Below are 24238 nucleotides of genomic sequence, written 5' to 3'. Positions count from 1 at the left end.
AGCGCATGACCATGACGAAATCATAATATATGTATTTTAATTTTTTTTTAATGGATGTAACCATTGAGCTCAAGAGTTGATTTCTGCATTTTTTCGATTTATTCTGAAAATAAAAGATCTACATACCTGGTTAATTACAACATCTATGCTTGATTATTTGTCATAATTTGTTGGGTGTAGAATGGATCACATGTAGGGAGGTTTATGGTGTAACGTGTTGAAAACGAAGTAAAGTATTTTGTGATATGGTGCGCATCATAGAGGCTACGGGGTTTGAGTTTACGTTGATATTAATCAGCTTTTATTGCATTTAAGTTGTTGTTTTAATTAAAATTTTGTGATCAATATTTTATTGCCTTAAGAGTTCATAGGTGATATCTAGGAAAATTTTAGTATTCCATGGGGTGTTAGAACCTTTTATTTAACCTTCAATAATGCATGTGGCATCAGAACCTTTTATTTAACCTTGCATAATGCAATTTGTATTTTTTTTTCTTTGCTTAAAAAGGGATTTTGAGTTTTAAGCATCGGAAACTGATTTTGACAGCTGTCCTTTGATCTGTTAAAATAATGCTTCAGAAACTTTCATTAAGAAACTGTATTGAGGATGTTACTGTTCATGATAGTGAATGTTCACTTGCTATTTAAAAGCACGTTAATAAAGTTGTAAAACTTTAAAGCTAAAAAAAAAGAAACTTTTACTAGAGAAACTGTGCCTGCCCGTACTCGCCACAACTTCCACATATTCAAGGTATCGGCCTTTGGGCATTGTCTGTTTTCCCTGGTATCTATCCTAGCTTACGCCAGCCGGGGCCATGTCAGTTAGGAAAAAAATCAGAAGTAACAATAAAAAGCTAACTTCTCCTTTGAAGTTATCAGGTACACAGGTCAAGTATGAAATAGTTACCATCCCCCTCCATCAGATGTTAATAAATTAACAGGTTATGAAATAGTGGTTTTGTAAAAAATATAAGTACAAAAAAAAAAGAAAAACAGAGGAACACTCACTGGCATTCTGCTGTTTTTGTGGTGGCACCTTGACAGGCACAGCACGGTTATAATGCATTTTTCCAGTTATCCTCAAATAGTTGAGTGGTACAAATCCAGCCTTCTGTCCATCAACAGTAGCTAGAACCCACCCACTCTGCTGTGCATTGGGTGCCTGGAAGTTCATAGGTGCTACAAGAACTCTGTCACCAGCACAGACAGAAAGTTCCTCCTCGTTTGCTGCCTTGAAATCATATTCCGCAACAGCAAGTGTTACAGGCTGCTTACTCTTCTTCCATTCAGCAAGGCTAAAACCTGGATAAGGAAAAGATATGTATTAGCTCCTGCTATAAGTAATCATTCATCCATATATATGTTATGGAGTAAAACATTTTTTGAGCATCAAATACAATTAGAAACTAATTTGTTTTCATGGCATTGAATTCATGTATACTGTTTTAATTTTTCACAAATTAGCAAATGAAGTGAGTTCATAATAGAGTTTTCTTACAACTTACATACATGGGCAATGGGTACACATCAGTTCAGTGGAACTGCTCAGCAGAGCGAGCATGACCTGTAATTAGCCATACTGTTGCTAGTTGTGCTCTGTGTACATACTGGAATATCTTCTCTGTTGTGTAACAGGTCTTTCCAATTCTCATTTTCACTTTGAAGCATAAGCTACTCTACATGATTTTTCCTAAATGGATCTGTAATAGAAGGTGGTGGAACTGGAGATTAATGTGTATATCTTCAATTCTCTTACTTCTGCCATCGGCCTGGCAGATATTTCAGCAACTTTGATGCTGAAGGCCCAGTCATAAAGGTTACTGTGCATCAAATTTGTGGTACTGGGTGACTCAGTATCAGTCCGTTGATGTAGACCTTAGTAGACTACATAAAAATGTCGGCCAGTGCCACAATTGTATGCTGTGGATACCATCTCATATTGGGATTTATGGTAATGACACGATAGACCATCTCGCCAATATAGGTACTTCAATACAAAAAACGCAACATCAAGCACTATCATCCACCCATGCAAAAAATAATAAAAAAGAGGATTCAAACATAAATAATATTCAGGTATAAGATATACTAAACATTTATGTATCAGAGCAGATGTGGTTTGCTATTAATCAATCTCGCAGAATGTAATTTAAAGAAAATTTTTATTTATGAGCACCACCTATTACAAATAAGGAAGATTGAAATTTCAACCATTTCTACATCAACCAGCACATCGGTGTCCAACACTATGCTTAATATTTCTTTTATAAATAGAAAAAAGTGCACCACATTTCTTGCCAGGTCCTGTCAAAATTGCACAATAGACATAATCTATCACATCTCATTATCTGACACCCCACCATGCACTATGGTCTCCTGCCAACAAGTACTGAAATCTACATGAGTTTGTTCTCTTATATTCATCCTTGATTCGTAGCCACTTGCCTGCAGTAATGGTGTAAACCTGTACTATGAAACTGCAGAGGAACCATATACTTTGCAATAGCAGTTATCACTAATATGGACTTTCATAATTAAGTGACATGGCAATCATACGAAACTAAAGAGACTCCACCTGAACAGGCTTTGGAAGGCCCAGGCTGACCACCATGTCATCCTCAGCCAACAGCTCCCACTGGATATGGGTATGTAGGAGCATGTGGTCAGCACACCATTCTCCCCTCCATTGTCAGCTGCTACTCATCAATCAAGAAGCGCCTCAATTGGCCTTGTGTGGGCTAAGTGCATCCCACTTGCTGGCAGTGGTAAGCAGACCCAGACATCACGCATCCTAGTGTTAGCCAAGCACAACAGTACTTAACTTTGCTGATTGGACGGGAACTGGTGTTACCATTGTGGCAGGCATAAACAATCTGCTCATGTGACGATCACTTGGCTCCAACATAGTGCACTCAGAACCACACAGAACACTGCTCTGACACTTGCAACATATCGAAGGCAGTGAACAGGTGCCATTCATGGACAAATAGAACAGCACCACTTGTGGGCTTGGATAGCGTATGCGTTTATGTTCATGATGCATTTTGCACAGTGTTCCTACATGCTGTGTCTAAAAAGTTCGGTGAATGCTATCTGACAACAAACAAAACAACAAATACAAACAAATATTTTTATTGCCCTTCAAAATAGTCGCCACCTGCTACAACACACTTTCGACAACGTTCATACAGCTTCAGGAAACTATCAGCAAAGGCCTCCTGTGTAATCGGTCTCAGAATGGCTGTCACACGATCTTTGATGGCATTTATGTCCGCACAACATTCACCTTTCATGGGTGCCTTCGAGTGGAGAAATAGGAAGAAGTCTTCAGGAGCCAGATCAACAGAGTACAGAGGGTGTTCTAGAACATTTACCATCTTCTGCACCAGGAATTGGCACACATGGATCGAACAGTGTGTAGAAGCATTGTCATGGAGCAGAATCCATTTTCCAGTCCTGTGCAGCTCTGGCCAAACCTGCTGGATATGCTGTAGCAATCAATTCAAAACAGACTAGTAAAATTCTGAATTAATGGTTTGGCCTGCAGGACAAATTCCTTGTGGATGATGGCACTGCTGCCAAAGAAGGAGATCAACAGTGTTTTCACCTTGCATTTTGGCAGGCAGCTTTTTCTATTGGTTATGGGGAAGTCTGTGAACACCATGACATTGATTTCTGTTTTGATTCCAGATCGAACTGGTATCACCAGGTCTCATCTCCCACGACGATGGTGTTCAGGAGCAAGGATCCCGGTCATACATAGAAATAAAATCACCAGCAGGAGATGATGAAGCTTGCACAGGACAGAGTAGCATGGAGAGCTGCATCAAACCAGTCTCAGGACTGAAGACCACAACAACAACAACAACAACAGTTTCCATCCATTTTGCTTTCTGCTTGTCAGTGAGCTTGTGCGGCACAAATTGGAGGCAGATTTTCCACTTACCCAAATCTCGTAGACAATAGTGTGCCCTGTGTCCTTGCTAATGCCAAATTCCTCCGAAATCAATATGAGAGTCCGTCCCAATATTGTGCTACTATTTGTCGCACCTTCTCAATCTTTTCTGGTGTTCTGCTCGTTGATGGGCAACCTGAACATGGCTCAACCTCAGTTGTTTCCTTCCCTTCATGGGAGTGTTTAAACCATTTGTAAACACATTTTCTGCTCACGGCTTCCCTCCTGTACACCTGCACCAACATTCCATGTGTCTCCGTTACAGTCTTCCCCAGTTTGTAGCAGAACTTTATGGTTACACGTTGCTCCATTGTGCTGTGACACTTCCTCTCACACTGACTGCATTCAACTGGTTGCACTCTAATTACACAACCAGTAACATGCAGTGCACACTGTGTATCGATTCTCCTCAAGTCTCAGAAGACCCCTGTGCATGCACTCACACATGCGCCAAGTTGCCATTCGTATATGACAACATCCAACAAACTTTTTATACATAACACGTATATTTTTGTCCAGCTCCCATAGCTGTATAAGACTACCTTGGCATAAACACCACAATAAACACCACATGAAGTCACAAGTAGTTCATTTTTAAAAATGAACTGGTGTGCCAGACTTCCAGTACTTAAGGGTTGTAACTTTGCAAAATGGTTTCACTTTTCAAACAAGTAACGCCTTTTAAGCGTTTACAAATGACCATTAGATGTGTTACTAAGCTATGACATTACTATCTTTTTAAATTTGTCATCTACTGTTGTTAAAACAATATCAGCTCTGAAATTTGTAAGCAGCTGGTTTAGAGTAGCACTTAAAGAAACTGTCATACAAATTGCAAATTCGAGGCAAGATTTTGTCATACAAAAATTGCAAATTTAAGGCAAGATTTATGAGTATACTGATACAGTATTACTCTAGCTTACATTTTCATTCTGTTGGTAATGTTTCTAATTTAATTAGTAAAAACACTGCTTGGTGTGGTGAACAGTTAATGTCAAACATAAATTCTCTATTCAATCCCAATCCAGTCCAGCAAGAAATTAAGAAACCTGTAGGAGAATTCACAGTATGTTTTAAGAGCTCAAATAATATTTTACATTTGCTTTATTTCCGAGTCCAGCAGGAGTGATCAAACAGCAGATATTCGGACCTTTCTGGATAAAACTAATAATTGCTGCATACTGATCTAACTTGGTATTCTCTCTGTTATACGCTTTTGGTGACCTTTAATTCAATTTGCAACTGGTTCTGTCTCCAGTCTTGCTGAAACTGAGCTGGTATTTTCAATGATCTCACAGCCCATCTGTCGCTGTACCTTAAACCTTTGAATGTCAAGGTAACGCTCAAAGTGCCGATGCCAGGACTGTTAATGTGCTGATTCTTTGGTACACTGTTTACTTTCATTCAGTTTATAAAATTCAATGCTATGTAGCAACAAGCTTGGTATTGATGTTCAATGTTTAGATTTACATGTACACTGATAGTTATCAACTTTTGAGCATCGCTGAAGTGAAATATCGACAATCGATAATGCTGTTACTATGCTGTTCGTCTGTTGGTGTTGTGATTTGTAATACTCATTTACATTTTGTCATTTCATCTGATGTTGTTGTCTTTGTGCATTGTTGTTGTTTAATATTATTTCTGAGCTACTTTTCTTTGTGTTAATGTTTGAATTTTTTTATTTAATTTGCTTTTGTGACTTTTTTATGAAAATGTGTCCAACAATTAAATTTGTGTGTTACTGGAAAACACTATTAATACAGAGTATTTTGGTGAAAGCAGTTGCAGTTTGCTGATACACTGATTGAAAGTGAAGGCAGAATGGAAAAAACACAGTAACATAGTACGTTCAAACGATTGCACCTGAAACACTACAGCTGTTACCACAACCATATCATGAGGTGCCTGGACCACAGCATTCGCCACTAGTGGAATCTTCGGCAAGAGAATATTTCAATTTGGTTCTCACTGCAGCATTAAAAGAAAAAAAAAATACTGCCGCCAAAACAAAAACAATTGCTCAGTTAGCCAATTTTTATCCAAACATGCTGCTACTTTGTCCAGCCCATACAAAAAAGTGGTTGTATGTCACAATAGCTGAGGTAAGAAGTTTTATAGCATGCTTACTGAATTGGGACTTAACAAAAGACCTACATTTTTATACTGAAGTACAAAAACATCTAAGGTCTTTCCACAGTTTGGCAAAACATATTCTGTTACAAAAAACAAATGTCAGATGACACAGAACTGCATACATCCAACAGACTAATGTACTGTATAATTATTATAATTATTCTCCATTTCATTTTTTTTACGTCGTTTATTCACAAATTTGCATAAATTTTGTGAACATTAGTGAGCTTTCTTGAAATCAAGAGTACTGTTAATTATATGGACACAAAATCAAATTTATATTATTTTTTAAAATAATTTTTATTTCTTCACTTATAAACAATTTAACAAGAAGAAGTGTGACAATCTGCAAACTAAAGTGATAAAGTATGACAATCTGGGTATGTCATAATAAACTACCTACTTTTGTGGGTAGGTGGTATTTTTTCATATTTTTAACCTGAGTGCAGTATGATATATGGCAGTTTAAATAGAACACTGTTTGGAATATAAAAACAAATGACATTTTTAGCATTCATCACTCATGCTCAAAATGGCTGACTGCAAAAGGGTTAAAACTACCTACTGGGAGCCAGAATAGTAACACCAGTAAAATAGCAAAGATTTCACAAACGTACTCTAGCAGTCTTTCAAAATTGATGATCATATAAAACCTACTTTAATAGGGAAAGCAGAAGGGACCCTGACTCCAGGAACTACAATTTTGTTTTTCTGAACTGTTGGAATGGGAAAGAGGCAATGATATAAATCTGAAAAGAACCAAAACTCTACAAGACGTAGCATGCATGCTACGAGCCCACTGACACTGTGAGGTAACCTTTACCAGTGAGGCAGGCTCTCACCACATATTACGCTCCAGCCCATTCCTTGGATTCTGGCAGCTGGTATATCGCTTTTGGCCCAACTAGATGAGCCAGGGATGACTTTGGAAGTAAGTCTGAGAAATATGTTGTACTATTCAGTACTTCATATTAAAGTGTGAGTAACATCTTCTTACATATACATGCGCAAAGTCTTATAGAAATCCTACAAAGTAATGGCAGTAAATCAAGTGACCAACTGAGAGTCTGTTGCTTGACTTCAGTACTACAACTGGCTATTGCTGTCTCTGCATAATGGAGAGGCTGATCCTGAAACAAAGAGTTTTTGACAGTAGACCTATCCTAATACTGATAGTTCAAAAAAAAACGTTGCTGTACATTGCACACATACCTATCAGAAGTTATAGTTTATTGGAAAAAGTTCAGTCCAGTGATTCACATCGCACTAAATGCATGCAGCACTGCTATGTTCCCCCCCCCCCCCCCCCCCCCTCCACATCATGCAGAGGCTCTTGAAGTAAATGACTAGGATTTCGAAGTAAATGACTAGGATTTTTCAGAATTTCAACATAAATTGTTCTGCAAAATAACTTACCTCAATAAATGCAGCAATGATTCACCAGGACAGGGAGTTTGGCGAGGATGGTAGGGGACTGGGAATTTCAGGATTAACTCTCTCTCTCTCTCTCTCTCTCTCTCAAGCATACACGGCAACAGCCAGTTGCAGTACTGGCTTTGAGTAACAGAATCTGAACTGGTCCGTCGCTGCACTTCCGTTACTTTGTAGGATTTCAGTTTGAGCACGCCAAAATAATTTTATCAGGCTTGTTTCCAAGGCTACTCTTAACTCTTCTAGTTCTCCTGAAACTGATATACTACCTATCAGTGTCTGAGAATAGCTGATCATGTACAATGCCAGACACAACAGTTGTGTAGTTGTGTCATACGTGAAACACTGTATTTAAAAATATTGAGTAATTAGATGTAAGAGACACTCCTAAAACATTTTCAGGGTATGCTACTTAGACATATCACAGTTATAGAACTACTTTTATTTCAGTATTACCTGAACCAACAGATTCATTCAGTGTACTAAGCAGCTTCCACATCAAATAAGGGCCACTAAGCATAATGCCCATGAGAACAAGAACAGGCCAAGAAAATCGCGACTGGCCAGCAGCTGCTTCCTGCTGCTCTTCTGCCCTCGATGCAGCTTGGAGCCATATATCATCTTGACTAGGATCACACTTCAGCACACCTGGAACATCACTCATCTGTAACATTACAGCACTAAGCCTTATCTTTCTATAGGAAAATATTATTTTGTGCAATGATTAATAAGTATTAAGCTATATATGTGGCTGTAACAACTGAATTTTCAAAGGTTTGAAAAATAATGTGTCAAATACATACCTAATAAATAGAGGCATTTTTTATAAAGCCATTGTAGTGTGCGAAAAATTGTGAAAGCTGAGAAAAGTTGACTAAAAACAGAACGTAGCCTCCCCATATTTTCTGCAACACTAAGTACAGCCCTGAATGAATTGTGTATTGCACCAAATGTTGATTCCAACATGAAAGTTACAGAACTGAATGCCTGGACCAAAGATTCTATAGACTGGAAAGCAGGCCGTGTACTTTCTTCTGCCACGCGTATGAACCTAAAATAAAAAAAAAAAAAAAAAGGAGCATGTATTAGAAAATTAACAAATGTGAAATGCAAAAACCTTTTTTCCTACTTACAAACATAAAAATATAGCAAACAGAACTACATACGAAATACAAAATGTAGAACTGACCTGCTTTCCAATTCTGGTCTTTGTAGGTATCCTCCATACCTATTCATACCAACACCATATCCTCCATAACCATATCCACCTCCGTAACCCCCATATCCCGAGTAGCCACCATAACCACCATACCCTCCATAGCTTCCATAGCCGGATAATCCAGAGTATCCTCCATATGAACCATAGGATGGATATGTACTTGACGTCATTGGTGCATAAGTTGATTGCCTATATGTGCGAGATGGAACAGGTGGAGGTTGTTGCTGCACATTTCTTGTAGGCAAATTAGATGGTATAGATGTAGAAGATACTGGAGCCCTGCTGTTGTGAAAAGAGATTTATCATTAATACTTACATGAACTGAATTTACAAGCATAGAAGTTTGTTGCAGTTAACAGAATATATTAAGAGGAAAACTTTTAAAGTAGAAAAAAAAACTCTGTGTTTACTAACGTTCTACTGCACACGTTATGTTCCCATGATTATGCCGTTCTCACAGTGGTTCAAATCTCTCGAGCATGTTCTTCCTACGTGATTCCATTCAACAAAAAATGGCAATGGAATGTGAATTTAAAAATATGTTTATGGTTACTTAAAACTTTTTGTGCTTCCTTTAACTGAATAATGCAACTTCCCCCTTTTAGATGTAAAAGAGGACCTGATGGCCTTAAACTTGGCAAGTTAAATAAATCGGTAAATAAATAAACATTAAATTTAAATTGGTGGCTGCTCAACTCTGATGAATCTCTCTCCACAGAAGTGAACAAAATAAGTTTCAGTTTGTAAATTGAGTTGTTCAATGAAACCTAATTGAGCACCTGAGGTGCATTATCATTTTGGTAAAGTTATCTTACTGTATCTAAAATACAGCTACAAAAATGAATTATTTAGATGTCAGTAGAAAAAAGTTTCTGAAATTGCTAGCCTGGTGTAACCATTGGTATGATCTATGTCAAGTGCATAATTAATGTGTTTATCGTAGCTGCCAAACAATGTATAATTTCTACACACTTTTACAAAAGGCACACATGACTGCTTTTGCAATAAAGCTGTACTTCAACAAAAGAAAACCACGAAGCTTCAACCCATCCTCAACTGTAAAAATGTGACACTTCCATACAGTAAGGACTTCCCAGTTTTAATAAACTAGTTTTGTTCATAATTTGTATCAATGAATTACCACACTGAAAATATGTCTAGTCTTGTACTGTAGACAGATGTATGGCTTGTGGTCATTATTGTTCACTACTTTAGTGAGATGCTGAAACTCCATAAATGATGGTTTGTCAGACGCCTTCCTCCACATTCACAACACCAGCTGACATCCTACTACAAAATAAGCAACTGTTAGCAGTGGATACATGATGCAAGTGGGTTGCATGAGGTAGTTTGGTGCAGCAGTTAGAACAATATCTACTGTTGCGTCAGCTGCTTTGAGTTTTCTCCCAAGTCATTCCTGATTAAGTTACTTTTCACTAATTTATCTCAATCATAGTATTAATGCGAGGCAATTTGAAACACTGAATAATTCTACATCTACATTTATACTCTGTGAAGCACTGAGGTGCATGGCAGGGGGTACATCCCATTGTACCAGTTATTATGGGTTTCTTCCTGTTCCATTCACATATGAATCGCCGGAAGAATGATTGTTTGGATGTCTCTGTGCATGCAGTAATTAGCCTAATCTTATTTTCAAGACCTCTATGTGAATGATACATAGGGGGGTTGTAGTATATTCCTGGAGTAATCATTTAAAGCCAGTTCTTGAAGCTTTGGTAATAGATTTTCTCAGGATAGTTTACGCCTATCTCCTTAGTCTCACTATTCTACAGTAGAGGGTTACAGTGTGAATATTCAAACCCTTCTTCCTGCTTATGAAATGGAGCAAATTGGATCGTTCTCTTTGCATTTGATGTTGATGTGGTCTACAGTGGGATTCTCAAGGCACCATTACTTCACAAACAGTTCCTCAGAAAACCCCACAAGGTTTTTTTTTCACTATTTTTCCCCATTACAAAATCCAGCAGAGGATTTCAAGACTGCCACGCATAGCAAATGGCTAAATTTTTTACAGTATGTTCCCAAGATCCTGATCTCGAACAACCTTGAAAATTTTCTTGATATCTGTATCAGTTTTCAAGATACAGAGGGTCAAAGTTACTCTATTTATAAACGTAAAATCTGATAGGAGGCGAAATCAAAACAATAAATATTCACAGCAAATAGCTAAAATTGTGACAGTATTTTATTTACACATTCACCTCGAAAAGGCATCTCCTTGTCTGGAAAAATTTTCATCCGTTACTGAGAAGCACTCCAAAACCCAGCCGCAGTTACAAAGATGACTACGCACAGTAAATGCCTGCAATTTTCACGATGTATTTTTAAGATCCCAATCTCTAACAACCTTCCAAATTTTCTTCATATCTTTATCTGTTTCCAAGATCCACATGTTCCAAGTTATCTTACTTGTACATATAAAACACACACGTAAAATCCAGTGTCAGGAAGAAACTTGGTTTATAAAGCAACATAGCACAGAGAAATATACTCTAAAGTGTCTCCATTATCATCTGAGAAAACCATGCTGTAGTACCGACACGTGAGACTCCACCCCTACCCCACATAAAATCCAGTTTGAGGTGTAAATTAATTTTATGTTATTCTGCAGCAGGGAACCAGCGAAAAAGGGTCCTATCGGAGTACAAAAACGCGGGTATGTTCCCAGTTATTTAAAAGACTAACCACAAATTGGGGTACCAGGACAGAACAAATGGGACTGGCTGTGACTAGGTGTCAATGACAGAGAAACAAAGAGATAATGACAATGAGTTGGGCTGGATGTGTGAGTGAGAAAGGGCAACAGAGAGTAGATAGGTATGAGCGATTTACAGCGATGGACTAGTGGATTTTATAGCAGATCTAGATTTCAACTAAAAGGGTAGCTATCATCAGTGCGTTACAGGTAGTCACGTAGACACAGTGTAGTTATAACGACAACTTTTTTTTGTTTTTGTTTCCTATGGGCCCAAATTGCCAAGGTCATCGGTCCCTAGACTTCCACACTACTTAAAACAACTTACACTAAGGACAACATACACACACATGCCCGAGGGCGGACTCGAACCTCCGATGGGGAGAGCCGCGCGAACCTTGGCAAGATGGCTAAGATAGCGCGGTTACGCCGCGCAGCACGACACACATTACGAAATAACTTCGGCATGTATATGCACGAATCAGTCTGACTGATGCTGAGTCTACATGACTACCTGCAAACCACTGACAATGGCTGCGCTGTTAGCTGAAATCTAGATCTGCAATAAAATACAGATGACATTACGACCAAGGCTGACGTTCTTTCTTTCCTGGATTACGTCGCGGTCATTGGGCAAATCATTCCAATAGAATCGAACCTGATGACCTTTAGTAATGTTACATCTCAAGTATAACAATCACGGGTGAACCAAAATGAGTGCCGAAATTGAAGGAAAATCGGAAAGTCTTTCACTCCAATAAACAGGCTACAAAGAAAACATCAGAGCGTGTATTATTTGTGGATAACATTCAAACGACACAGAGAAGGAGCTAATCGTGCGACCAGCAAAATGTGTGTCCACACCAAACGCGCAGCAATGCGGCGAAGGATCGATGTCGATAGTCAAATGCGCCAAACTACATGGAGTGCCGGCCAACACAGGAACAGTCGGCACTTCAAATGGAGTGGTTGCTTGGTTACTGAGTCTTGACTGTGTGAGGTGATATTTAACACGCTGACCGCCGCGAGTCCGCCGTCGGACGCAGCAGAGATCCAAGCCTGGCGCCATGTGCCCGACAGCGACCACACGCGACACCATGTTCAGAAAAGTATATAGTGCAGAACATGTATTAATTTCTATTACTAGAGTGATCTGATGTGGGTATACAGAAAATCGGGTACAATATATTGTCCAACGTTTAGAACTGTTTTTCGTGGCGTGTAGACTCAGCATCAGTCAGACTGATTCAGGCATATACATGCCGAAGTTATTTCGTAATGTGTGTCGTGCTTGCTTGCCAAGGTTCGCGCGGCTCTCCCCATCGGAGGTTCGAGTCCGCCCTCGGGCATGTGTGTGTATGTTGTCCTTAGTGTAAGTTGTTTTAAGTAGTGTGGAAGTCTAGGGACCGATGACCTTGGCAATTTGGGCCCATAGGAAACAAAAACAAAAAAAAAGTTGTCGTTATAACTACACTGTGTCTACATGACTACCTGTAACGCACTGATGATAGCTACCCTTTTAGCTGAAATCTAGATCTGCAATAAAATCCACTAGTCCATCGCTGTAAATCGCTCATACTTATCTACTCTCTGTTGCCCTTTCTCACTCACACATCCAGCCCAACTCATTGTCATTATCTCTTTGTTTCTCTGTCATTGACACCTAGTCACAGCCACAGTTCCATTTGTTCTGTCCTGGTACCCCAATTTGTGGTTAGTCTTTTACATAACTGGGAACATACCCGCATTTTTTGTACTCCGACAGGACCCTTTTTTGCTGGTTCCCTGCTGCAGAATAACATAAAACTAATTTTACACCTCAAACTGGATTTTATGTGGGGTAGGGGTGGAGTCTCACGTGTCGGTACTACAGCATGGTTTTCTCAGATGATAATGGAGACACTTTAGAGCATATTTCTCTGTGCTATGTTGCTTTATAAACCAAGTTTCTTCCTGACACTGGATTTTAAGTGTGTGTTTTATATGTACAAGTAAGATAACTTGGAACATGTGCATCTTGGAAACAGACAATAATATGAAGAAAATTTGGAAGGTTGTTAGAGATTGGGATCTTAAAAATACATCGTGAAAATTGCAGCCTTTTACTGTGCGTAGTCATCTTGGTAACTGCGGCTGGGTTTTGGAGTGCTTCTCAGTAACGGATGAAAATTTTTCCAGACAAGGAGATGCCTTTTCGAGGTGAATGCGTAAATAAAATACTTTCACAATTTTAGCAATTTGCTGTGAATATTTATTGTTTTGATTTCGCCTCCTATCAGATTTTACGTTTATAAATAGAGTAACTTTGACCCTCTGTATCTTGAAAACTGATACAGATATCAAGAAAATTTTCAAGGTTGTTCGAGATCAGGATCTTGGGAACATACTGTAAAAAATTTAGCCATTTGCTATGCGTGGCAGTCTTGAAATCCTCTGCTGGATTTTGTAATGGGGAAAAATAGTGAAAAAAAAACCTTGTGGGGTTTTCTGAGGAACTGTTTGTGAAGTAATGGTGCCTTGAGAATCCCACTGTAGACCACATCAACATCAAATGCAAAGAGAACGATCCAATTTGCTCCATTTCATAAGCAGGAAGAAGGGTTTGAATATTCACACTGTAACCCTCTACTGTAGAATAGTGAGACTAAGGAGATAGGCGTAAACTATCCTGAGAAAATCTATTACCAAAGCTTCAAGAACTGGCTTTAAATGATTACTCCAGGAATATACTACAACCCCCCTATGTATCATTCACATAGAGGTCTTGAAAATAAGATTAGGCTAATTACTGCATGCACAGAGACATCCAAACAATCATTCTTCCGGCGATTCATATGTGAATGGAACAGGAAGAAACCCATAATAACTGGTACAATGGGATGTACCCCCTGCCATGCACCTCAGTGCTTCACAGAGTATAAATGTAGATGTAGAATTATTCAGTGTTTCAAATTGCCTCGCATTAATACTATGATTGAGATAAATTAGTGAAAAGTAACTTAATCAGGAATGACTTGGGAGAAAACTCAAAGCAGCTGACGCAACAGTAGATATTGTTCTAACTGCTGCACCAAACTACCTCATGCAACCCACTTGCATCATGTATCCACTGCTAACAGTTGCTTATTTTGTAGTAGGATGTCAGCTGGTGTTGTGAATGTGGAGGAAGGCGTCTGACAAACCATCATTTATGGAGTTTCAGCATCTCACCAAAGTAGTGAACAATAATGACCACAAGCTATAGATCTGTCTACAGTACAATTCTAATTTATTTAAAAGGATGTTGTGGTTCACACAATCAAATGCCTTAGACAAATCACAGAAAATACCTGCTGCTTGTAATTTGTTATTTAATGAATTAAGTACATTTTCACTGTAGGTGTAAATAGCCTTCTCGATATCAGAAATCCAAACTGTGTTCTTGATAATATGTTATTTGTGGTCAGATGGTTGAGAAGCTGCCTGTACATTACTTTTTCTAAAATTTTTGAGAATGCTGGCAAAAGTGAAATCGGTCTGTAGTTTAGAGCCCAGTCACTGGAACTGAAACTGAAACTAGAAGTGGCATAGCAAAAGCAGAAAAGCTCAACTCCCTTCTCAAACGCAAAGGAAAATCCAGGAGAATTACCCCAATTTAATCCTCGTACCACTGAAAAGATGAGGGAAATAAGTTTAAGTGTCACTGGTGTTGAAAAACAGCTGAAATCGTTAAAACTGAACAAATCTCCAGGGGCCGATGGAATCCTTACTAACGAATTTGGGGCTGAGTTATTAACTATAATCTATCGTAATTCCTCAACTAAAATCTCGTGTCCAGTAGTTGGAAGAAAGCTCAGGTCACACGCGTTACAAGAATAGCGGAAGTGATTCACACTACTACTGTCCAATATCGTTGACGGCGATTTATTGTAAAATCTTGCATATTCTGAGCTCGAACATAATGATGTACCTCAAAGATTATGACCTCTACCATGCTAAGATGTGTGAATTTTGAAGACATCTATCATATGAAACCCAACTCTCACTTTTTTCATACAACACACTGAAAACTTTGAACCAAGACAGTCAGATAGATCCAGTGTTTCCTGATCTTCGAAAAGCATTTCACTCAAAACTAAATACACGCCTATTCTCAAAAGCATGATAATATGGGGCATCTAGCGAAATTTGAGAATGGACTGAGATATATTGGTAGCGAGGACGTATCATGTCATCTTGGATGGAAAGTGACTGTCGGTTGCAGAAGTACTTTGGGTGTGCCCCAGGGAAGTGTGTTGGGCCTCTTGCTGTTCATGTTGTTTATTAATGACCTTGCGGGATATATCAATAGTAACCTCAGACTTTTTGCACATAATGCAGTTATTTACAATGAAGTACCGCCTGAAAGAATCTGCATGAATGTTCATTCAAATCTTGATGAGACTTCAAAATGATGCGAAAACTGGCAACAAGCTTTAAATGAAAGAATCTGCATGAATGTTCATTCAAATCTTGATGAGACTTCAAAATGATGCGAAAACTGGCAACAAGCTTTAAATGTTCAGAAATGTAAAACTGTGCACTTCACAAACTAAAAAAAAAGTAGTATCCTAAGACTATAGCACCAATCAGTCACAGTTGGAATCGGCCGACTCATACAAATATCTAGATGTAACACTTTGCGCGAATATGAAATGGAATGGTCACTTAAGTTCAGTCGTGGGTAAAGAAGATGATAGACTTCGTTTTATTAGTAGAATACCGGGGAAATACAGAATACTGGGGAAATGCAGTCAATCTGCAGAGGAGGTTGCTTACAAATCACTGGTACGACCCATTCTGGAATACCGCTCAAGTGTGAGGACCCGTACCAAATAGTACTAAGAGGGGATATTGAACGTACACAGAGAAGGGCAGCACGAATGGTCACACGTTTGTATAGTAGGAGAGTGTCACAGAGATGCCGGAGAAACTGAAGATAGACGTAAACTATTCCGCGACAGTTTCAAGAACCGGCATTAAATGATGATCTTAGGAATATATTACAACTCCCCAAGTATCGCTGGCAACGGGATCGTGAGGATAAGATTAGATGAATTACATCACGCAAAAAGGCATTTAAACAACCATTCTTCCCACGCTACATACGTGAATGGAACGGTTATAAAACCTTAATATATGGTAGAATGAGACGTACCCTCTGCCTTGTACTTAACAATGGTTTGCCGAATGTAGGAGTAGATTGAACGACAACGGAGCATGTGGTCGCTGGCGGACGCACGGCGTCTTTCGCGAAAAACCCTGCTATGTCCGCCGGCAGCCTCGCGGATTCGCTACCCATCGTTGGATGGTGATTGTATCGTATGCGAACTATGTGCATTGTATAGTGTTTGTGGTCTAAAAAACCTTCCAGATTGAAGATTAGAATTTCAGTTTTATTTTACTCTGAGGTGACATACACTCCTGGAAATTGAAATAAGAACACCGTGAATTCATTGTCCCAGGAAGGGGAAACTTTATCGACACATTCCTGGGGTCAGATACATCACATGATCACACTGACAGAACCACAGGCACATAGACACAGGCAACAGAGCATGCACAATGTCGGCACTAGTACAGTGTATATCCATCTTTCGCAGCAATGCAGGCTGCTATTCTCCCATGGAGACGATCGTAGAGATGCTGGATGTAGTCCTGTGGAACGGCTTGCCATGCCATTTCCACCTGGCGCCTCAGTTGGACCAGCGTTCGTGCTGGACGTGCAGACCGCGTGAGACGACGCTTCATCCAGTCCCAAACATGCTCAATGGGGGACAGATCCGGAGATCTTGCTGGCCAGGGTAGTAGACTTACACCTTCTAGAGCACGTTGGGTGGCACGGGATACATGCGGACGTGCATTGTCCTGTTGGAACAGCAAGTTCCCTTGCCGGTCTAGGAATGGTAGAACGATGGGTTCGATGACGGTTTGGATGTACCGTGCACTATTCAGTGTCCCCTCGACGATCACCAGTGGTGTACGGCCAGTGTAGGAGATCGCTCCCCACTCCATGATGCCGGGTGTTGGCCCTGTGTGCCTCGGTCGTATGCAGTCCTGATTGTGGCGCTCACCTGCACGGCGCCAAACACGCATACGACCATCATTGGCACCAAGGCAGAAGCGACTCTCATCGCTGAAGACGACACGTCTCCATTCGTCCCTCCATTCACGCCTGTCGCGACACCACTGGAGGCGGGCTGCACGATGTTGGGGCGTGAGCGGAAGACGGCCTAACGGTGTGCGGGACCGTAGCCCAGCTTCATGGAGACGGTTCGAATGGTCCTCGCCGATACCCCAGGAGCAACAGTGTCCCTAATTTGCTGGGAAGTGGCGGTGCGGTCCCCTACGGCACTGCGTTGGATCCTACGCTCTTTGCGTGCATCCGTGCGTCGCTGCGGTCCGGTCCCAGGTCGACGGGCACGTGCACCTTCCGCCGACCACTGGCGACAACATCGATGTACTGTGGAGACCTCACGCCCCACGTGTTGAGCAATTCGGCGGTACGTCCACCCGGCCTCCCGCATGCCCACTATACGCCCTCGCTCAAAGTCCGTCAACTGCACATACGGTTCACGTCCACGCTGTCGCGGCATGCTACCAGTGTTAAAGACTGCGATGGAGCTCCGTATGCCACGGCAAACTGGCTGACACTGACGGCGGCGGTGCACAAATGCTGCGCAGCTAGCGCCATTCGACGGCCAACACCGCGGTTCCTGGTGTGTCCGCTGTGCCGTGCGTGTGATCATTGCTTGTACAGCCCTCTCGCAGTATCCGGAGCAAGTATGGTGGGTCTGACACACCGGTGTCAATGTGTTCTTTTTTCCATTTCCAGGAGTGTATGTCGCGATATAGCGATACGCTGCTTTAGCGGAGCTGTCGTTTGCACTCAGGTGATTCACGTGAAACTGTTTCCGACGTGATTACGGTCGCACGACGGGAATTAACCGACTTTGAACGCGGAATGGTAGTTGGAGCTAGACGCATTGAACATTACATTTCGGAGATCTAAAAAATATTCAATATTCCGAAATCCACAGTGTCAATAGCGTGCAGAGAACACCAAATTTCAGGTATTTTCTTTCGCCGCGGACAACGCAGTGGCCGATCGTCTTCACTTAACGACGAGAGCAGCGCCGTTTGCGTAGTGCTGTGTGCTAAAAGACAAGCAGCCCTGCGTGAAATTACAGCAGAAATCAACGTGGGACGTATTCGTTACGAAGGTGCGGCGAAATCTGGCGTTAATGTGCTACGGCAGCAGACGAGTACAGCGCCTCTCCTGGGTTCGTGGCCAGATCGGTTGGACCCTATATGACTGGGAAATCTTGGCCTGGTCAGATGAGTCCCGACTTCAGTTGATACGAGCTGATGGTGGTGTTTGACTGTGGCGCAGACGCCACGAATCCATGGACCCAAATTGTCAACAAGGTGCTTTGCAAGCAGGTGGCGTGGCTGTGTTTACATGGAAAGGACTGGATCCTCTGGTCCAACTGAACCGATCACTGACTAGAAATGGCTATGTTCGACTACCTGGAGACCATTTGCAGCCATCCATGGGCTTCATGTTTCCAACCAACGATCGAAGTTTTATGAATGACAATGCGCCATGTCACCGGGTCACAATTGTTCGCAATAGGTTTGAAGAACATTCTGGACAATTCGAGCGAACGATTTGGCCACCAAGATCGCCCGATGTGAATCCCATAGAACACTTCGTGACATAATCGGGATGTCAGTTCGTGCACAAAATCATGCACCGGCAACACATTTGCATTTTGGACGGCTAAAAAGGCAGCAAGGCTCAATATTTCTGCGGGGGGCTTCCAACGACACATTGCGTCAATGCCCTGTCGAGTTGCTGCACTACGCTGTGGAAAAGGAGGTCCGACACATCAGGAGTCACCGTGTGTACTCACAACATACTCATATGTCATATACCGTCGCAAATGGAGTAATCATTCTGTGTCACTAATCTGTTGCAGCCATCTGTAAACTATTACTGCGTCCATGTTTTCAGCCTGTTCCTTTAACATCTATGAGCTCACAGTACTAACAGCTTTGTAATGACAATTTTTCACATCGATGCTTCCATATATAGTCAATAAAGAGTAATAGGCGACTTTCAATCATTAAGAGACATGCACTGAGAATTGTTTCTATTCTTGGACGATTCCAACAGATTTATCAAGCTCTTACGTGCAATCCCCAATAGCCAAAAAGTATATAGTAATGTCAACTAGTGAAACCTCCTGGCAGATTAAAACTGTGTGCCGGACCGAGACTCGAACTCGGGACCTTTGCCTTTCGCGGGCAAGCGCTCTACCAACTGAGCTACCCAAGCGCGACTCACGCCCCGTCCTCACAGCTTTAATTCCGCCAGTACCTCGTCTCCTACTTTCCAAACTTCACAGAAGCTCTGGTGCGAACCTTGCAGAACTGCCACTCCTGGAAGAAAGGATATTGCGGAGACATGGCTTAGTCACAGCCTGGGGGTTGTTTCTAGAATGAAATTTTCACTCTACAGCGGAGTGTGCGCTGGTATGAAAGTTCCTGGCAAATTAAAACTGTGTGCCGGACTGAGACTCGAACTCGAGTTCGAGTCCCGTTCCGGCACACAGTTTTAATCTGCCAGGAAGTTTCATACCAGCGCACACTCCGCTGTAGAGTGAAAATTTCATTCTACGTCAACTAGTCTCTGAAATGTAATTTTCCAGTAATTTGCGTCCTTTTTATTTCCTTCTGATTTACAGTCATACGATGTTCAAAATCTTAATCGAATGATACTCCATGAAAATTTTCGAGCACTCCATTACGGTCTGCGAGTGGTTCACCGATATTTCCGCAGTATATTTAATAACTTTTTAAAATTGTGTAACCAACTACCGACGTTTCTTCTCCTTTCGTATGGATGGTGTAGCACAACGAACAGCAACACTTGCAATTTTGCCTCGACCCATCTTCGAATGTACGAGCGCTACAACTGAAATTAACCTCGCAGGCCACTTGGCTCTGTGGTGTGGATCGATTTTAAGGAAAACAGAGCTACTTCAGTCCCCACTCACTCCAGGGAATAACTATAAAATTGAGCAAAATTTATTTCGAGATCTACAAATTGTTTCAAGTGTGAACTCTGAAAATATTTAGTTGCCATTGCAATTGTGCCTTTGCAGCAATTACGAAAACACGTTACGAGGGAACTACTTTATTTTTTTATCCGGTAGTGTAACAGTTATCTTGTTTCGTTTACGGGTCCGTTCACTCGGTCGACGGCACAGCCGATACGCTCACACGAGCCGAAACCTATCATGTAATTAGGCGGGCGGATATCGCTTCAAGATTGGTGTGGGTAAAAAAAACCAGTGTCTCGCTGGGTGATGCAAAAACAAATTTTAAAAAAAGTGTCTGAGCCTTTATTGGAAGAACCCAAGTGATTTTGTGTGCTGCTGTGTTACAGTGGGTAGGACATGGTCATCGCTTCATCTCAGAAGCGAAAAGTCAAAGCAGTTGGTCGCAGCCACGGCCCTCCACTACCAACACACTCGTGTTCATCTGCTGAAAAGAATATAGCCTGTAATATGAATGCGTACGTGTACGTTATTTCGGACATGTCCGAAAGAACAGACGCTACGCACTCATGTAACTGATTCGCCTCGACGGTCAATGAATCCACCACCAGCAGGGCGGATGCACAACTACGTTCGACCTCTTACGGGAATCCCAAACGAGCGAGCATAGCGGACATGGACGTGGACTACGGGCAACTTGCGCCAGGTGGGAATGTGGGTCGGACGAGAGGCGTGCTGAGATAGTGTTTATCGCAATTGTGCGGACTATGTCCGAGTGGCACAGAGGTTAACGCAACTACCAAGTAAGCGGGAGACCCCGGGTTCGATTCCTGGCACACATTTTCACTCGTCGCCGCTGATTCCGCATAAATTCCCAATGCAGCTGACACCAATAGTTCCTTCCATTTCCTTTCTTCCTCTCTCCAGCTTCAATTTGCATATTGTTGTCTGTTTCTGCAGGGCCATAAAGTGAGTTCTCCTACGGAATCGGCCAACTCTTACACACAACTGTGTATAACAATTTGTTGGGATAAGAAATCGAATGATCACATAGGCTCACTCGTGGGTGAAGCAGATGGCAGAGTGCTGTTCATTGGTAGAATACTGGAGAAATCCAAACAGTCTACAATGAAAACTGCATACAAAACACTCGTGCGATTCATTCTAGAGTATTGCGCAAATGTGAGGAGCCCGTATTAACACGCGACATTGAAAGGATACAAAGATGGACAGCACGAATGATCACAAGTTTGCTCGAACCATGGGAAAGTGTCACGACGATGCTGAAAGAAATGATCTAGCAGACGCTTGAAAATGAGGTAAGTATCCCGCAAGAACCTACTTAGAACATTTCTAGAGTATAGGAATGGACTACAACCCCGTACATACCACACACACAGCGATCGCAAATACAAGATTACACTAATTACACCACGCACAGAAGCGTTTAAGCAACTATGCTTCCCGTAATCCATACGGCAATGGAACGGTTAAAAGCCTTAACAACTGATACAATGGGACGTATCCTTTGCCGTGCACTTCACCGTGGTTTCCAGAGTATAGAGGTAGATGCAGATGGATTACCATGCAAAGGGAGAAATACAAGTTGAGTGTTCAGGACTAACTGAACGAAAAATTCGTGAGAGAGTCCCGAATTGCAAAAGAAACTAATGTGGTTGCAGGACAATGAGTTTGTCCACAGCAATCCTTTAACAGCGAGAGTTTAATGTTCTGTCGACGAAGTCATTAGAGACTAAGCACACTGCCAGTTTGGGGAACGGTGGCAAAGAAAATATTCACATCCTCTTACAGGAACCGACGTCACATACATATATTAAGCCAATTTGTATATGACTAATATGGAAAACCCAATTATGACAAAAGTTCACAAAAAAAGCAACGAACTCCACTCAAATTGTCAGAAAAAGTCCATACCTAGCAGAATGTGGGGTAGACGATTTAATTCATTTAACTTCCTCATATTTCAAAGTTTGTGCACAGTGGCAAAATACCAAGTTTTTTAGCACTTTTATTTCAGTTTCTTTTTCTATACACTACATGCCATTAAAATTTGTACACCACGAAGATGACGTGCTACAGACGCAAAATTTAACCGACAGGAAGAAGATGCTGTGATATGCAAATGATTAACTTTTCAGAGCATTCACAAAGGTTGGCGCCGGTGGCAACACCTACAACGTGCTCACATGAGGAAAGTTTCCAACCGATTTCTCAAACACAAACAGCAGTTGACCGGCGTTGCCTGGTGAAACGTTGTTGTGATGCCTCGTGTAAGGAGGAGAAATGCGTACCATCACGTTTCCGACTTTGATAAAGGTCGGATTGTAGCCTATCGCGATTGCGGTTTATCGTATCGCGACATTGCTGCTCGCGTTGGTCGAGATCCAATGACTGTTACCAGAATAAGGAATCGGTGGGTTCAGAAGGGTAATACGGAACGCCGTGCTGGATCCCAACGGCCTCGTATCACTAGCAGTCGAGATGACAGGCATCTTATCCGCATGGCTATAACGGATCGTGCAGCCACGCCTCGATCCCTGAGCCAACAGATGGGGACGTTTGCAAGACAACAACCATCTGCACGAACAGTTGACGACGTTTGCAGCAGCAAGGACTATCAGCTCGGAGACCATGGCTGCGGTTACCCTTGACGCTGCATCACAGATAGGAGCGCCTGCGATGAGGTACTCAACGACCGACCTGGGTGCACGAATGGCAAAACGTCATTTTTTCGGATGAATCCAGGTTCTGTTTACAGCATCATGATGGTCGCATCCGTGTTTGGCGACATCGCGGTGAACGCACATTGGAAGCGTGTATTCGTCATCGCCATACTGGGGTATCACCCGGCGCGATGGTATGGGATGCCATTGGTTACAAGTTTCGGTCACCTCTTGTTCGCACTGACGGCACTTTGAACAGTGGACGTTATATTTCAGATGTGTTACGACCCGTGGCTCTACCCTTCATTCGATCTCTGCGAAACCCTACATTTCAGCAGGATAATGCACGACCGCATGCTGCAGGTCCCGTACGGGCCTTTCTGGATACAGAAAATGTCCGACTGCTGCCCTGGCCAGCACATTCTCCAGATCTCTCACCAACTGAAAACGTCTGGTCAATGGTGGTCGAGCAACTGGATCGTCACAATACGCCAGTCACTACTCTTGATGAACTGTGGTATCGTGTTGAAGCTGCATGGGCAGCTGTACCTGTACACGCCGTCCAAGCTCTGTTTGACTCAATGCCCAGGCGTATCAAGGCCGTTATTACGGCCAGAGGTGATTGTTCTGGGTACTGATTTCGCAGGATCTTTGCACCCAAATTGAGTGAAAATGTAATCACATGTCAGTTCTAGTATAATAATTTGTTCAATGACTACCCGTTTATCATCTGCATTTCTTCTTGGTGTAGCAATTTCAATGGCCAGTAGTGTAGTAGAAATATACACTGATCAGCCAAAACATCATTACCACTGCCCACGGCGAGTTGGAAGCCTCCTGGTGGCGTTACGGGCACGTGTCGCGATAACAAAAGTATAAACGGAGCAGACACGGATGGGAGATCACCCAAGCGAAGAGCGGGCTGCAAATGGGGAAATCGATTGAGATAATCAACTTTGACAAATGGAAGATCATTATTACGCAGAGCGTGTGAACGAGTACCTCGAAAAC

General features: G+C 41.7%; 1 protein-coding gene across 2 annotated transcripts in view; it reads right to left on the bottom strand.

Annotated features, from left to right (window-relative positions):
• LOC124619846 (probable peroxisomal membrane protein PEX13) overlaps positions 1–24238 on the bottom strand; it is a 97066-nt gene that overhangs the window by 8189 nt on the left and 64639 nt on the right. Inside the window, exons 2-5 of one of the 2 annotated variants that reach the window (XM_047146455.1) lie at positions 8712–9023; positions 8326–8573; positions 7979–8170; positions 1009–1302 (exon numbers count right to left, since the gene is read on the bottom strand). In XM_047146455.1, the coding sequence (XP_047002411.1) occupies positions 1009–1302; positions 7979–8170; positions 8326–8573; positions 8712–9023 (1046 nt within the window). The remainder of the gene's footprint in view (positions 1–1008; positions 1303–7978; positions 8171–8325; positions 8574–8711; positions 9024–24238) is intronic. The other variant, XM_047146456.1, reaches the window with a different exon arrangement.

This window comes from Schistocerca americana, chromosome 6 (genome assembly GCF_021461395.2).
Source record: "Schistocerca americana isolate TAMUIC-IGC-003095 chromosome 6, iqSchAmer2.1, whole genome shotgun sequence".
NCBI lineage: Eukaryota > Metazoa > Arthropoda > Insecta > Orthoptera > Acrididae > Schistocerca > Schistocerca americana.
Note: the sequence above shows the minus strand (reverse complement) of the source record. Positions and strands in the feature narration are given on the sequence as shown.